This window comes from Pinus tabuliformis, chromosome 6 (assembly GCF_031772625.1).
Source record: "Pinus tabuliformis cultivar Carrire ecotype Pingquan chromosome 6, CPIR1, whole genome shotgun sequence".
Lineage (NCBI taxonomy): Eukaryota > Viridiplantae > Streptophyta > Pinopsida > Pinales > Pinaceae > Pinus > Pinus tabuliformis.
The window spans coordinates 1,442,838,839-1,442,854,537 of record NC_142292.1 but is presented as its reverse complement, the minus strand read 5'-3'; the positions used below and the strand labels follow the sequence as shown (position 1 = coordinate 1,442,854,537).

At 38.4% G+C, this 15,699-nt stretch overlaps 1 protein-coding gene across 5 annotated transcripts in view; it reads left to right on the top strand.

The window, feature by feature from the left end:
* Positions 1–15,699, top strand: part of LOC149264033 (FACT complex subunit SPT16-like) — a 54,981-nt gene that overhangs the window by 28,701 nt on the left and 10,581 nt on the right. For 2 of the 5 annotated variants that reach the window (XR_016259546.1, XM_089427441.1), the window contains exon 2: positions 3,381–6,608. Coding sequence is in view for 2 of the 5 variants with exons in the window: in XM_089427441.1 (XP_089283567.1) it covers positions 5,408–6,601 (1,194 nt within the window). In the remaining 3 variants the exon portion in view is untranslated. Of the gene's footprint in view, positions 1–3,380; positions 6,609–9,728; positions 9,857–15,699 lie in introns of those variants that run through there. The other 3 variants (XR_016259545.1, XR_016259542.1, XM_089427450.1) reach the window with 3 other exon arrangements.

The window sequence follows — 15,699 nt, the reverse complement described above, 5'->3', positions numbered from 1 at the left end:
AGATACAATTTAAGTACAGTACTGTATCCAGTGATTTTACAGTTCCAATACTAAACACAAGATTCAACTGATTAATACCAATTGCAATTTCGTTCTAGGTCCTTCTTTACTAATCCATAGACTAGAAAACAAATGTAATAATCTGGTTGTTGTCCTGATGAGGGCTGCAGTTACTCCAGGGATATTCCAAACACCTCAGAATGAAAACCCTCCAAACTGCTTCAGAACCCAACACTCCACCGACTCGGTTCAGATATGACCAAGCTGCTTTTAGGGGTGATTTTGGTGACTCAAGGTAGGGCCGACTTATCTCAGACGAAACTGAACTCCCCCAGAATGAACTCGCTGTCTCAGGAGTCAGAAGTGCTTACGCTGCCTCAGAGATGGCCTATCTGTTTCAGGAATCCTTCCCAATCCTTGCCTCATGAGCACTGAACTAACTCAGGAAATTTCAGGTTTGTTACAGGGTATAGACATCCCTATGATTGTTCTCAGGCAGTCATCGTTTTCTCCTTGACTGACCTCCGTCTACACTCAGAAAATCATGTACTGATTCAGGATGAATATTGCGTGTCTACCTCAGGAAAATTTCGCATAGTCTCAGCCTTTAGCACAGGAAATTCGTCACTTTTGCCTCAGAACAGATTCACATCCCTCAAGATAATTTCGATTAGTTTGCTTCAGATCTCCCACAGAATCCTTTGCTATTCTTGAGATGGATGACTTCCCTGTTTGCCAGAACAGAAATAGAAAATAAAGATAGGTGACTAGGTAGGGTGGGATCACATCCACTGAAACTAGTCAAAAGGAGAAAAGGGGTCTTAAAACCCTCAGAGCCTCAGGCTTAATGAGAAACAGAGACAAATTAATCCAATCCAATGATGAACAAATGATTCTAACTCTCTTGTATTTATAGATTTCCTTGGGAGGGTTTCTAACTTTCTCCTCCTTAATTAATTGAGTGGGGTTCATAGCAAACCCCAACTTTGGGCTTTTTGCCCCAGCTGCCCCAAAACTTGCCCTCTGCTGCCCAAACATTGGGTATTTTGGGGTTTTCCCCTTTATCAAAGACTATAGCCTATGGGGATTGATAGGCTACTTTGTTCCTTGGGCCAATTAATCCCTTGGGGACAGTACAGTTTGCTTGACTGCACTTCCAAGGTCATTCCAACATTTTACTTACCAGGGAGGGTTGAGCAATGCTAGTAGCCTTGCCCCCCAGCATCCTGCCCTTAGGTTCCTTGAGCTGGATGCTTGGACAACTGTCCTACAATATGACTGTGTGTGCAGTGAAAGTGGACTCTCAAATAGTCTACTCATATCCTCTTCATACAATTACCCACTGTTTGGATTAGTCGATCTCAAGCTCTTCTTGTGTGTTTATCTCCAAGAAAACCCAGCCTACCCCACTAGTCTGTTTTTTGGGTGTTGTTACTATTCCCAAGATTGATCTAATCGTTGTAACTTGTTAGTATTTTTGAACCTGGAACACTTTGAGGAGATTTGGAAATCTGATCCAGATTGTCATCTCCTTGGATCTGAATTTTTAAGTGAGAACAGTAGCCATCTTTGAAGCAATGGTTCACTGTTTCTTAAAATCCATAGTCCTCCTGAAAAGGCTTATTTTGTCACCTTAGATTTTGACATTGAATTTTACAATGAGGTTTGTTGCATCTATGTTCATTGTTAACAGACAATTCCTAAACTTCACTCACTGTCATTTCCATCACTGTTGAACTGTTGGCTCAAAATTCCTACTTGGCAGATCTTGAACATCTTTCCAAGTGAATTTGCTGAGAGATTGTGCTCTGAGGAGGTTCTTGGTTTCTTTGTTGTTGGTTAATAGGTGTATAAATGCAAAAGACTCCTGTACTTTCATGCAAAAGATTAATAGGTTCTTCCGAGAGCTCTGCCTTGAGCAAATCCTGCCTCTCAGACTGCCCTCTTATCATGTGTTTGGGGATCTTAGTGTTAGAAAATGTAAACTGGCAGCTTATTATATCTTATTTTCTTAACCTTGATACTTGCTTATGAATCTTATTTATCTTCTTTATGTTCTTTAGTTAGATCTGTTCATCAAACAGTATCAAGAAACTGCAACAACGAAAGAGGACACAGATAGGCTCTCAGCCAGGGCAAAATCCCTCCAAGGGGAAAATTCGAAAACTCTTCTCTTCTTAAAATCTGCTTCAAATGAGATACAAAGACCCAATCCCTAGACCAAGTCCTTCTCCTAGTACCAAGTTGGCCCTTCCTCAATACCTTCCTTGATTCTGTACCAAACTGCTTCTTTCTTGCAACTTTGACATGCCAGTTACTGTTACTCGACCTGCAACTTCGGCCTATCTACTTCGTCCCAGCAACTGCTGCAGAAACCCTAATCTATCTTCCTTTTGAGACCTTCCTGGAGAAAAACAGCTCTCCCCAAGGTTAACTATGCCAAGAGAAGGATTTCGCTCTATCTAGCAATTTGTTCCTGCAATTCTGTTCCCTAGCAACAACTTCACAACTTCGGCCTCTTTCTGGCTGCAGAAATCCTAGCTTTTTCGCACATGTGAGAGAGATAGAGCCCAGAAACAACAAATTTCGTCCTCCCAACTTCTCCTAGACTTTCGCTCTTCTTTATCCAGATTCCCGGCTATAGATCAAACTCTTTCCTTGATAGATTGAACTTGTGAGTAAGTGAGTCCAAATGAGGTCGAACTGTTTCCTTTGATAGCTTTCTCAAGGGGTCAAATTCCCTCCTTTAGGCCGACTTGAGGATCCCAGGGCCGACTTGTACTCTTGGAGATTCCCGGACTTTCTAGACTAAAAAATAATTCTTTTTACAATTACAAATTGTCCGGAAGGGTTTATAAACACGATGTTGACTCAATTGACTCAAGACAATAAATCCCAAGACCTAGCAAACCATAGAAGCACAAAGAACATGCTTTTATCTAGAAGACCATCAATAATGAGCATGAAACCCATGCTTTAATATTAATTATTTTTCTTTCTTCTTTTCTTGTTTGTTACATAGGATACATATTGAAATGAGTACAGCAATTATGGAGACCGAAACTAGTTACATTTCTTAACACTTAGCACTTTTGAATGAGCCTTTTCCCCTTCACCCCCTTGGAAGGGGCTGCAATCTGACCTGTTGCTGAAACCTCTGACATGATGCACCAGTCCCCTTAACCCTAAATGTGGAATATTTTCTATATTTTTGCATTTACTTTTCTTCCTACATATAAAGCTTGTATGATGCCCCAGTTAACACTTCTAATAAGTTTAAATGCTCTGCGTGAGCTACTCAATACCCTGATTGTTTCTTCTTAAGACTAAATTTTGCTTTAATTAAGGTTTCATGTTTTCTGATTTATTGTTTATCACAGATGATTCATATTTTTCTGGGGTACATGTAAAGATACTTATTCCACAAGACTGGGTTAAGGATGCAGTGACTGATCGCTAGTCATGGCAGAGGCCAGGAATGGTGATGTAAAGAGGACAGCTAATAGCAAAAACTCTAAAGGATATGAAATTAATCTGGATGCTTTTATTAAAAGGTTAAGAGAATTTTATGCAAATTGGAGAGACCACAAACAGGAGCCTTGGGGAGGTGCAGAAGCAATTGCAGTGGCCAATCCTCCAACATGTGAGGACTTCAGGTATTTGAAATCATCTGCTCTGCAAACTTGGCTGCTTGGGTACGAATTTCCAGAGACCATTATGATGTTTATGGAAGGAAGAATTCATTTCTTGTGTAGTCAAGAGATTGCATCCTTGCTTGAAGATTTGAAAAACCTCTCTTCAAAGTCCTTTGGTATTGATATCTTTTTCCATATAAAGCCAAAGAATAATGATGGAAGTTCCCAGATGCAGGAAATATTCCAAACAGTTAAGACACAGTGCATTGTGGATCCTCCGGTTGTTGGTTGGATTGCAAAAGAGGCTCCAGAAGGACCACTTTTGGAAAAGTGGGGAGAAGCATTGAAGGATACAGGATTTCATCTAGTTGACATTGGTGGTGGCTTTTCAGAGCTGTTTGCTCGGAAGGATGAGACAGAGATAAAAAATATAAAAAGGGCATCGATTTTGTGTGCTTCGGTTCTCAATAATTATGTTAGGCCTAAGCTTGAGGTGATCATTGATGAGGAAAAGAAGGTAACCCACTCTAGCCTTATGGAGGATACAGAGAATGTGATTCTGAATCCCAGCATGGCAAAGGTGAAACTGAAGGTGGAGAATGTGGACGTTTGCTATGCTCCTGTTTTCCAAAGTGGGGGTGTGTTTGACCTGAAGCCTGGTGCAGAAAGCAATGATGAACATCTATGTTATGATGCGACAGGAGTCATTATCTGTTCAATTGGTTCACGTTACAAGGGTTACTGTTCCAATATTGCAAGGACATATATTATTGGAGCTGATAAGGTCCAAAAGAAAGCCTATAAGTTGTTACTTAAGGCTCATCAAGCAGCAGTCACCTCCCTACGACCAGGAAGTACTGCAGCAACTGCTTATAAAGCTGCTGCTGAAGTTGTTCACAAAGATGGTCCTGAATTTCTTCCTCACTTGACCAAGATTGCAGGAACTGGGATTGGCATTGAGTACAGAGAATCTGGCTTAAATTTAAATGTCAAGAATGACAAGGTTCTGGATGTTGGGATGGTCTTCAATGTCAGTCTTGGATTCCGTGATTTACGATTACAATCCAATAATCCTAAAACACAGGTCTTCTCTCTCTTGCTCTCTGATACTGTTATTGTTAGAGAAAAAGGGCCAGAAATTGCTACTGCAATGTGCTCTAAATCTTTACCTGATGTCCTGTTCTCAAATGATCACGAAGAAGAGTTGCCAAAGCCCATAGTTGATGCAAATGGAATGGAGCCATGTGTTTCTAAGACAATTCTGAGGTCTGATAAGCAGGACATGATAGATGAGGTCCACGGGCAGCATCAAGCTGGACTTGCTCGGCAGAAGAATGAGGAGACTGCAACAAGGTTTGCTGTGGGGGTCCTGGATCAAATGATGGACAGGGTTCTTCTAAGGTTACTTATGATTTGGTTGCCTACAAAAATGTGGAAGACATTCCTTTTTTAAGAGACTTGATAATTCAAATTGATCACAAGAATGAGGCAGTTTTACTACCAATATATGGCTTAATGGTCCCATTTCATATTTCCACTATTAAAAGTGTCACAAGCCAAAAAGATGGTGGCAGCTCTTGTATTCATGTTATTTTTAATATACCTGGGGCCGGGTTCAATTTGAATGATATCTATATAAAAGGAATCTATTTCGTTCAAAAGATACAAGGCATGTTAACCAAGTCGTGCAGTTGGTTAAAGCTCTGAGGGGCCATGTTTCATCAAGAGAATCTATAAAATCTGAAAGAGTTATACCGGTATCTCAAGAAAAGATGCAGCTTTCAAAAACAAAGCCTATCAGATTATCAGATTTATTGATTCGACCTTCATTTGGTGGTAGAGGAAGAAAGATGACTGGAACATTAGAAGGTCAGTGGCTTGGTTTTCGTTACTCAACCATGAAGAAGGAAGAGAGAGTAGATATTGCATATAAGAATATTAAGCATGCATTCTTTCAGCCAGCAGACAAGGAAATGATTACCTTGATACATTTCCACCTTCACAACTGCGTTATGGTAGGAAACAATAAGACAAAAGATGTACAGTTTTATGCTAAGGTGAGGGGTGTTATTGCTACATCAGGTAATGGAAAGAGATCAGTGTATGATCCGGATGAAGTTGAAGTAGAACAGCAAGAGAGGGATAGTAAAAATAAATTAAATGCAGAATTCAGTACATTTGTCCTGAGAATGTCAGAACTATGGAAACAATCCCACTTAAAAGATCTTCAATTAATGTTTGATACACCTTCGAGGAAGCTTGGATTCCAAGGAGTTCCTTTCAAGGCCTATACTTTTATATTTCCTACAGGCAATTGTTTGATAGAGTTGCTAAACTCACCTTTTTTGGTAATCACTTTAAGTGAGATTGAAATTGTGAATCTGGAGAGAGCACGCCTTGGTGAAAACTCTTTTGATATGGCAATTGTTTTCAAAGACTTCAGGCGGGAAGTTTTTCTTATTTGTAATATTCCTTTCATAGCACTTGATGGTATCAAGTTATGGCTCAATTCTTTGAGCATAAAGTATTATGAAAGCATAGCAAACCTGGATTGGCAACCAATATTAAAGACTATTATGGTTGACCGAGAACAGTTTATAAAAGATGGTGGTTGGGAATTTTTGAACCTTGAAGTTAGTGACTCAGACTCAGATTATTCAAAGGAGTTTGATGCATCTCAACCCTCAGAAATAGAGGAGGAATCAGAGACAGATGAGGAAGACTCGGATAATGCATCTGTGGTAGAGTCTGAGGATAAAGATGAGGACAGAGATTTGGAAGAGGAAGAAGGGAAAACATCGTATGAACTAGAGGCAAATGAGAGAAACATAGGCAGGGAACATGCAGATGGTGCAGACAGTGAAGAGAGGAGGCTATGCTGTGAAGTAAAATCTGCTGCAAAGTCTCGACTTCCTGAGACCAGATGCTCACAGGGAATGCCTGAAAAGAGATTGAAAGTTAGATAAGATTTTGGTGAGCATTTTGTGGAATCTTAGAAGAACATTCCTTCTCTGTCATGTTCTCCTAATATATTCTTTATAGATTCAAACATTACTTCAAACATGGTTAAACTTTAAAAGAAGTGCATTTTTGCTTCTTGATTTAAAAAAAGAAATTGCCAATGCAGTCACTGGTATGGCTCTCTATTGTGCATATTTGTCTGAGCTGTTGTACAGAGTTCTGAATTACATTTTTTTTTAGTTTTTGAATGGTTCAAGCGGAAGATTCAGCCTGTACTATTGTTACTGTTTTATTTTTGTTAATTCTTAAATGGTACCAGGAGTCATTTAGGTCATAATCTTAAATGGTACCAGGAGTCATTTAGGTCATAATCTGTTGCCAATGCACTGCTTTCAGGCACTCAGTCTTCTCACTACTGATCCTCTGATATTATCATTTAGGTAAGATAGAATTAATCTAGGGTCTTAATAGGGTTGATTGTTAGTTGTAAGAAGAGCATCATCTTTTGGATGATTCTTTGTACTTCAAGTTATGGGAACTAAAGAAAATCTGATTTATAGATACTACAAAAATTGACATGTGATGTTGTACCATCTCGTGATGCATAGTGATGAGAGATGGTAATGCATTTTTAAGTGAGAAATGGAGAAAATGCATGTAATATTACTCTGGAGTCTGAGGATATTAAGTGTTTATCATGCTTGTATTCATAAGTACACCACCTTGGAAAACATTGGTCTAGTTCAAGTGAGGCTTGATGACATTTCTGGAATCTGAGATGTAAACCTTTGCAAGTGCCTAATTTTGCAGGGTTCTGGCCTGGGTTCCTTAAGCTCATTAGAGTGATATTGTTGGTATCTCATCCGACAATTTATTGTTGTCTTGTAAAATAAAGAGTGTTTTGGCAAATTCGCAATTGGCAAGCCAAAGTGTAAGAGTTGACAGCAAAAAAGAAAATCATGACATAACTAAAAAAATCTAAAATATTCAAAATTTGATGAAAAGTTCTAGAGACAACTTCATTGCATGACAAATCCACTATTTAGTCATCAAAATAAATATATACTCATCGAAATTGGCAAATGAAATTGTAAGCCTAGTAGTCAAGGGCAGTTTATTTGACTGGTGGTAGATAGTGATTTAAATTACATGATACAACAGTTTTTTGTTTAATACTTTTTTCTAAAGTACTTCATTTTTTTCCTTTGCTGATATTTTTATAGAGTGCTCTCTTTGTGATGAGTTTTTAAATATCACTTATATTTTGTAATAGTCCTTTGTTAGTACAAACTAGTGGCTAGACATCAGCAGTGAGTTATAGTGGCTAGGCAGCAGTGCTATAGAGGGTCCAGATCCTACCCTAGCTCATCTTCAGGGCATCATCATCTTGAGGTTTCTTCATTTGGCCTCAGATGCCAGGAGAGGTAGATCTAGTGGATCATGAGCCAGTACCTAGATCCTTTCGCTCTGCACATCTGCATCCCATTGCAGCTGCCTGCACCTGGAACCAAGGGTGTTTTCATGTTCTCACATATAGACTTCATGTTTCTACTTGTTCTTTATGTAGGAAACTTGTCACTACTCTTGTTTGTATTGACATCATTGTACTTAGAAGTCCTATTGACCTACTTTTGTGGTCATTTGTTGGACATTAATATAATTATCTTTTCTTATTTGGTAAGTTTGACCAAATTTGACCAAGTGCGTTCAGCTTTCATTCATTTGACTAGTGAGATTGAGCAAATTTGACTAACTTTGACTTTGAGTTCAGGGGACTCTTGAATTTCATCACTTGTTCACTGATTCACGTCAAGTATGGGCAAGTTTCATTTTAGGATAGCAAGTCAATTCAACTCAGATTGTTTCTTAAGTTATTTTGGAATCCTGTTACCATGGGGTCTTCGTTTGAAGATTGAAGTTGATGTTTTTCAAAACACAAAATTATACAAACTTGGCATGCAAATATTGCTTATTTAAAAATATATATGTTTTTTTTCTGCAAAATAGGAGTAAGGCAGCTCTTTCCTCTTTTGTTCTGGATGTATGCTTGGGAGTATTTTAAAACAATATGTTGATTTGGTTATAACAATTGCCTATATTATGTATATGTAGCATTAAATAGAACCTTCATTTGAGCTACTAAAAACCACATATAAAATGGGACATTATAAATTAAATCCCCAACCTTGACTGTCCACAACTAACATCATTGGCCTTGGGCCCTCAGAAGATAAGCATTATAAAATTAAAAGTCCACCCTGAAGGGCGCATCGACATCATATATTGAAAAATAATTTCTTTAGTGCAGGGAGCTTCCACTGCTATAGAAGTTAGGCTGTTGTCAGTTTACTCGTTTTGCTTGTTCTTCTGATCTGATTTCACAATAGACAGCAAGTAGACTTGTCCCCTGTCCAGATTCCGTGGCATCTTGTTGTATGTTCTATGTAGTATCATCTGTCCTTTGAAATGAGTTATTATTGAAAATTTGCATCATGTAGAAATTGCAGACTTTCATATTAATGAAGAATATATTTTTCATTGAAATTTAGTGTGTTTTAATATTATTTTAATTTCCTGAGTCAACTTGCAAGCATTTTAGAAGTTTGATTCAACTCATAGTCTTTAACCTTGTCTCCAATATGAGACTGGTAATTTTGCTTCAAAGTTATGCTTTGCTGTTGTTTCATAACTTTAAGGTTGGTGACTTTTATCTTTACAAATATATCTCTCTTTGGGTTCAACCCTCTGTTTTCCTCCCTTTTTTATTGTCCTCAGGGTTATAAAAACAAAATATCCTTGTCTAGTTGCACATACATCAAATTTTCTGTTGTCTAATGTCGAATGGCCTGTTCATACACAAGACAAAACCTCTGGCATTTAACTGTCTCTGTCCAATGTCATAATAACCCATCATTAATGGGAACTTGTATAAAGTTTTCTCAGGATCAATCCATACAATTTCCATGCCATGTCTATCTTTCTGCCTTGATTTTAATATTTTTGTTTCAAAAAAGCATTGAGGAAGAAAAATAAATGCAATACATCTGGTGTTTGCTACTATCACTTACACTGCTTATTGTGCAAATATGTCTTCTCTTCCACCCCTGAAATTGTGTTGTTGTGCCCTGACAGGGACTGGTCTATCATGCCCTAACAAGGACTGTGTTGCTTGTGTCTGTTCTTGCAAACAGACGTCTCGGATAAACAGTGATTGTCTTCAAGTGTTTCTTCTATGTGGTATTTGACTCCTGTTTACAGATGTATGAGTCACTTGCATCTTAAAACTTTGATGTCGTGGATTTTCACTTTGGATATTGACACACTTTATAGTGTATACCTATGAAACCGGATTCGTCCTAACCCCTGGACGAATCCCGAATCGGACGAATCGGACACGATTCTGTCCTGACACGTGTCATATTTCCATGACTCGTCGTGTCATATCCGGGTACGTCGTGTCATGAGCGTGTCAGAAAAATTTGGAACGTGTCACGATTTTTGGAACGATTTTTGGTTTCGGATTCGTTTTTAGGGGTTTAAGTTCGCTGTTTTCATTCGCATTCACTGCTTCTGTATAGACCAACAAGACCACTGTTTCCAAATTGGAAGCTAATACTGATATACATCAATGACTCTGAGACTGGGAGTTGTGCAAAAGCTCTCTGGCAATGACTGTTTTTCTTTATCTTCTTCCTTTTCTTTCATATCAGTCACTGTCAGGCTTCAGCAAATGTTTGTTTCTTGAGCTGATCCCTGGTGGGTTTGCAGAAGCATTGAAGTTAGGTTCTCGTGCAAGTGGGTTCTAGACTTCTAGTGGTTGAGCCTCCAGGGTTTGATCTCCTAATGTTTCCTACTTCATCATTTTGCTACAGCTGTCCTATTAGTTTCATAACAGTGAGAAAATCAAACTTAAATCAACATAAAAACCCCTCACATCTGCAATGTGCATAAATCTAATATGACAGTGGCATAACCTTATTATAATTTTCACTGTTTGTTTCAAAGTGCTCCAGTACAGCTCAGAAAGTACTGAAAATTTTCTAATTATTTGGCACACTTGGCACAGGGAAATTTCATTAGTAACTCATTTATGTGACCAGTACCACTGACATTTATTTGAATTTTGTATGTACTATGCATGCTAATAGCTATAGATGAAGATCTATGTTTGAAATCAATAAATTTGTATCATTAATTAAAATTTGTGTAAGAAATATGCTAATAACTAATTTTTAAGATATATATATATATATATTTTTTAAATATATATATATATATATTTTAATAAAATAATATATAACGTGTCCTAACCGTGTCTTGTTCCGGGGTCAGCGTTTCCCGAATCCGACACCACGAATCCCGAATCCTACGTGTCCCGAATCCTCGTGTCAGGTGACTTAGGTGTATACATGAAAAGTAATTTTCATCACGCTACACTGTAAGCACAACACTTTGAAACACTACAAATAATTTATCTCATTGTCTCTGCAAATACGTGGTCTCCCTTTAAATGCTTGGAGATGTCACTAAACTTCTCTCAATGCCTCCTACAAAATTGTCGTTTAGGATGGGTTCACTCACATGAAATTGTGGGTTGATCCACATCAAAATAAATGCCTGCAAGGGAAAATGCCACTGATTGAGACTGTTAATTCTTTTAACTGCTGCGAGAAATTCAGCATACTCATATAGATGATGCTGGAATGTGGAAATTCTTCCACATGACTGCTATTCATTGGTTGTTATCCATGACAACAATGGCAACTCTGATAATAAAACCAACCACATTTTTTTTTAATGAGCGCCTGATCGATACTATTTGTTGAAGGAAGTGTAACTAGGTTCGGTCTTCATAAATGTACTTTTGATATTTGTACTTATTCAAGAAAAGAAATATTATTTTTATAATATATGTCAATGAGTTTCTTGCTCATTGAAGTAGGTCTAGCACATATCAAAGTGCTATAGGTGAGTCAAATAGTCAAGAGAAAATATTGAAGGCCTTAAGGGCATGTTACACTGTGTACAAATATATATTAAAGTCAAAGGGAAAACCTCCAAGCAAAGTCAAGTCTACTCCTATCCTATGCAATGGCACCTTCAAGAAGCTCCTTCAAGCATGCTACACCACCATGAAAACGATCCGAAGTCTGCTCAACAAATCAGCATCCAAACAGCCCTCAAAGTCGGCCTAAATGGAGGGACAGTCCTCTATTTATAGAGGCTGTCCACTCCAAATACAACGTACTACTCAAGCTCTGAAATCCTCAAGGCAAAGAAGACAAGGAGGAACAAAGGAAGCCGAGGTAAAGGGTCTACAAGGTGCAGCGAAGAAAGGAGGAGGGACAGCGAAGGTAAAGGACTGTTTCTAGGGCTAGAAACAGTCGCACGTGCGAGGAAGAGGATGAGAAATCTGCAGGGACAAACAGTCCATAGTTTTGTGTTGTTTGGGTTTGACACTAGACTCACAAGGTCTCTCAAGACAAGCGAAGGAGCCTCTCTCTCTAGCGAAGGAAGAAAGACCCTAATACACTAAGGGTACTCTCCACATGTGCGAGAAACTAGGGCAGCAGAATAACATAACAGTCATACTCTCAAGAAGGATCTTGGTTGGTCAAAGATATACTTGAGCAAGGGATAGAAGAGTAACACTTCATCTAGAAGACTCATTCAAGGAAGGTCTAACTCTAGACAAGAATCATAGCAAGAAGAAGAAGTGCCAAAAGAAGGAGGATGAAGTGCCGGGGAACAAAGTGCCGGAAGAAGTACCAGGGAATAAGGCGCAGGAAGAAGGAAGGACTTGATTTGTACTTGGAGGATATACTCTTGTCAGGGGTCTAGGGTTTGGCAGTGATCAATAGAAGCTTCAATAAGAGAAATTCACGAAAGGGTTTTCCTCTCAAGAGAAGAGAGGTTTTGGCCCTGGTAGAGAGCCAACATCGTGTGTTTTTGTTTTTATGTTTTGGTAGCAGTTTGATGAAGTACTCACACATGAATTAATAATAATAAGAAGAAGAATAAACTAACAAGAAAAGTAAGAAGACTCTACAAATTGTTATCAAGTAACGAAGAATCACACTACACTACTTTGCCCTAGATTCTTCAACACTATTTTCCTTTGAATTGCCAATGTTGAGCAAGGTCACCATGTTGCCCCCTTGTGGGCATCGTTACACATTGTTTGTGCCTCCAATCAATAAGAAACCACATGACATATCCTAAAAGGTCACTGCCCTATTTGTTGTCAAAGAACATGATTGTGTTTGTTCTTGTGCCTGCTCACTGTAAAGTTTCAACTAGGTCAACTGCCTTTATGCAAGATCATGCAGTGCTTTCGAGCATTTTTTTCCTATATTTTTGATGCCTAAAGTTCTGAACTTTATAGGATGATTTGTAAGTGAAAATTTATAAAATCAAACAGGATGCTATTTTGAATATGGTGTAATTTTTTTGTTCAGCCACTCCATTTTGTTTTGGAGTATGTGCAGTGGTTCACTGTTTTTTTACAGGGGGTTCACAAGTTTGGAAAAGTCATCAGAAATGTATTCACCACTTCTGTCAGTTCTAAGGATCCCTATTTTTCTACCTGATTGGACTTCTACTTCACTTTTGAACTCACATGAAAATACGTCTTATTTGATTTTCAAGAAATAAGCCCCTTTTCTGACTAAAATCATCAGCAGATATCAAGAAATACCTTTCTCAACCTAGTGCTTGTGTTGGCATTGGTCCACACAAGTCGTTGTGAATGAGATCCAACAATCCTGTTGCTCTCAAGATTCCATTCTCCCCCCGTTGGAAACTGATTTTTGTTCTGGTTGCTTGCAAACCATCCTTTAGAAACTGTATTGCCTTGGTTAGTTTTTAGTAGCTCTTTGACCATTTGTTTATGATGTAAAAGCTTGAGAGATGCAAAATTAATGTTGCCATACCTTTGATGCCATTGCATATTGGATTCATTTTGTTCAATTGCAGCCAATGGAATTGTATCCAACTTATACAAACCATTAGCTGCTACTCATCTCACCGCAACTTCATTATTAGTTCTGTCCCAGATGTCACATTCCTTATCATCAAAAGTTACTAATTTTTTTTGTTTAGTGTCTCCGAAACAGAAATTGAATTCTTTTGAGTACTTGAGACATACTGGGCATTCTTGATACACTCCTGATCTGGTGATTCTGCGGTCTCAATGTAATGCTTCTTTTACCATTAACTTAGTAAGTAGATTCATGGCAATTGAATCCAAATCTCCACCACCAGAATCATCCTCCATGGCCACCAACTTTCTACAACTCGTGATTTGTTTGGTTGTGCATGAATTCAACCACTAAACATCATTGACATGAGGCGCGGTTGTTTGTGGAACAATAAATATATAGTTTTTTGTCATTGTGAGTTTTTGGTTGCTCATCAACAAGGTTGGATTTTTGAGGTCTATGCTTTGAACCACCTTACTTTTGACCTAAATTTCCCATAAACCAAACAACCTTTGGAACCTGAATTAGGGTTACTTTTATGTCACTTTGTATTTTGCCCCTCATTGCCCTTGACCATAAAGGATGTAATGTCCCTTGTCATGGACATGGGGAGCAAAGACTAAGTAGCCTAACCATTCCTATAGATTACAGATTGAAATAAATTGGGGAATCTCAAGGGAGAAGTTAAATAAATAAGGTGACTAAGGAAAAGAATATTAAAAAGTCACTTTATTTAATGAAGGAAAAGTTGACCCATGGTATTCATATGACCCATGGTATTATGGTAAGCCATCATAATAAAAGAGAAGCTAGAGATCATTCTTGGACATGATTGGATGTTTTGGTAAATTGAATTGTGACCTTGTTGAACTTTGTGTGAGGGTTTGTAACCCTGAGTGTGGATCTCCTTTGGGGGTGAAATTATCCTCCCTAAGGATCAAAACTAGTTTCGGTGTTGCAAGATACACCCTAGCTAGTGGATAGGAGAAGTCATCCAGGCTTCTCATCTTTGCTTAATCAAAGAAATTGTTTAGGTGCCCATGGCAGTTTCTAGTTTGTGAAGAGGCCAAGTGATGCAACCTAGAAACATGAACTAAATATTATACCTGGGCCGAGAAATAGAAGAGTTTCATCATTTAAATTGTAGGGTTGAATTGCTAGTAGAGCTATACATCGTTGCAAGCCTAACTATTGGAGGGTTTCCCATTGAGATTTGCATGGTTGAGATTATTGTTTGCTTAAGGCTAAGAGATCCCCAAAGAGCTGAGTCAAGTTCTTGTTGTGCGATGAGTTAAATATTTGCTATTGGTTGAGAGTTCCCATGAGATTGAGTGAATAAATGGAACATTAATAAAAAAAATTATGGGGACAAGTTAGCACGCTGAGAATTTCATGATGCTAAAACTTGTAGCGGCATATCATGGTGTCTTTCCCTCCATGATGACAAACTTAGGAATGTGGCCGAGTGAAAGAATTGCAACCTGGTTGATTAAGCAACAATGGAATGACTATCAACGCAGGGGCTAAGCTGGGGGCTAATTTGTGAGGCCCAACTTACATGTCCAACATAGTCCAATTTTCTCTCTTTCTTTAACAATCAAGGAGCAAACAGAGGTGGATGAGTTTAGTGTTCGCTTGGAAGTCTTGGATCGTGCTGTATGTTACACCTTCCATAGCCAATGGCTTAGCTAGTCAGAATTGTAGGGTATTTATTTGGTGAGAATGAATTATAATTGCCTGTATTAGAGGTTAAGGCCTTCAAGCCAAGGTCATTATAGAATGCCATTATTAGGACGAGAGATATGGAGGATGTAGTGCCTAAAAATAAAGGACCATCCAAATCATCACTTCCTTACTAAATTAAAGATAAGAGTCCCTTCCTGAAAGAGGAACTCTAGAGAGGCAGATTAGATGGAGAAATTTGAGACGAGTTAAGGAGCAAGAATATTTGTTTTAGTTGCAGGGAACCCAAGCACACAGATGTAAGGGAAAGGGTAATGTGCACTACATTGATGTGCTTCTTGGGAGTGATGAGGAGGAAGAGGCAAGGCCGGTACATGGCGAGGAGCTTAGTAGTTCCGAAGATAAGCAACCATTGTTGGAAACTAAGGGTGGCATCATAG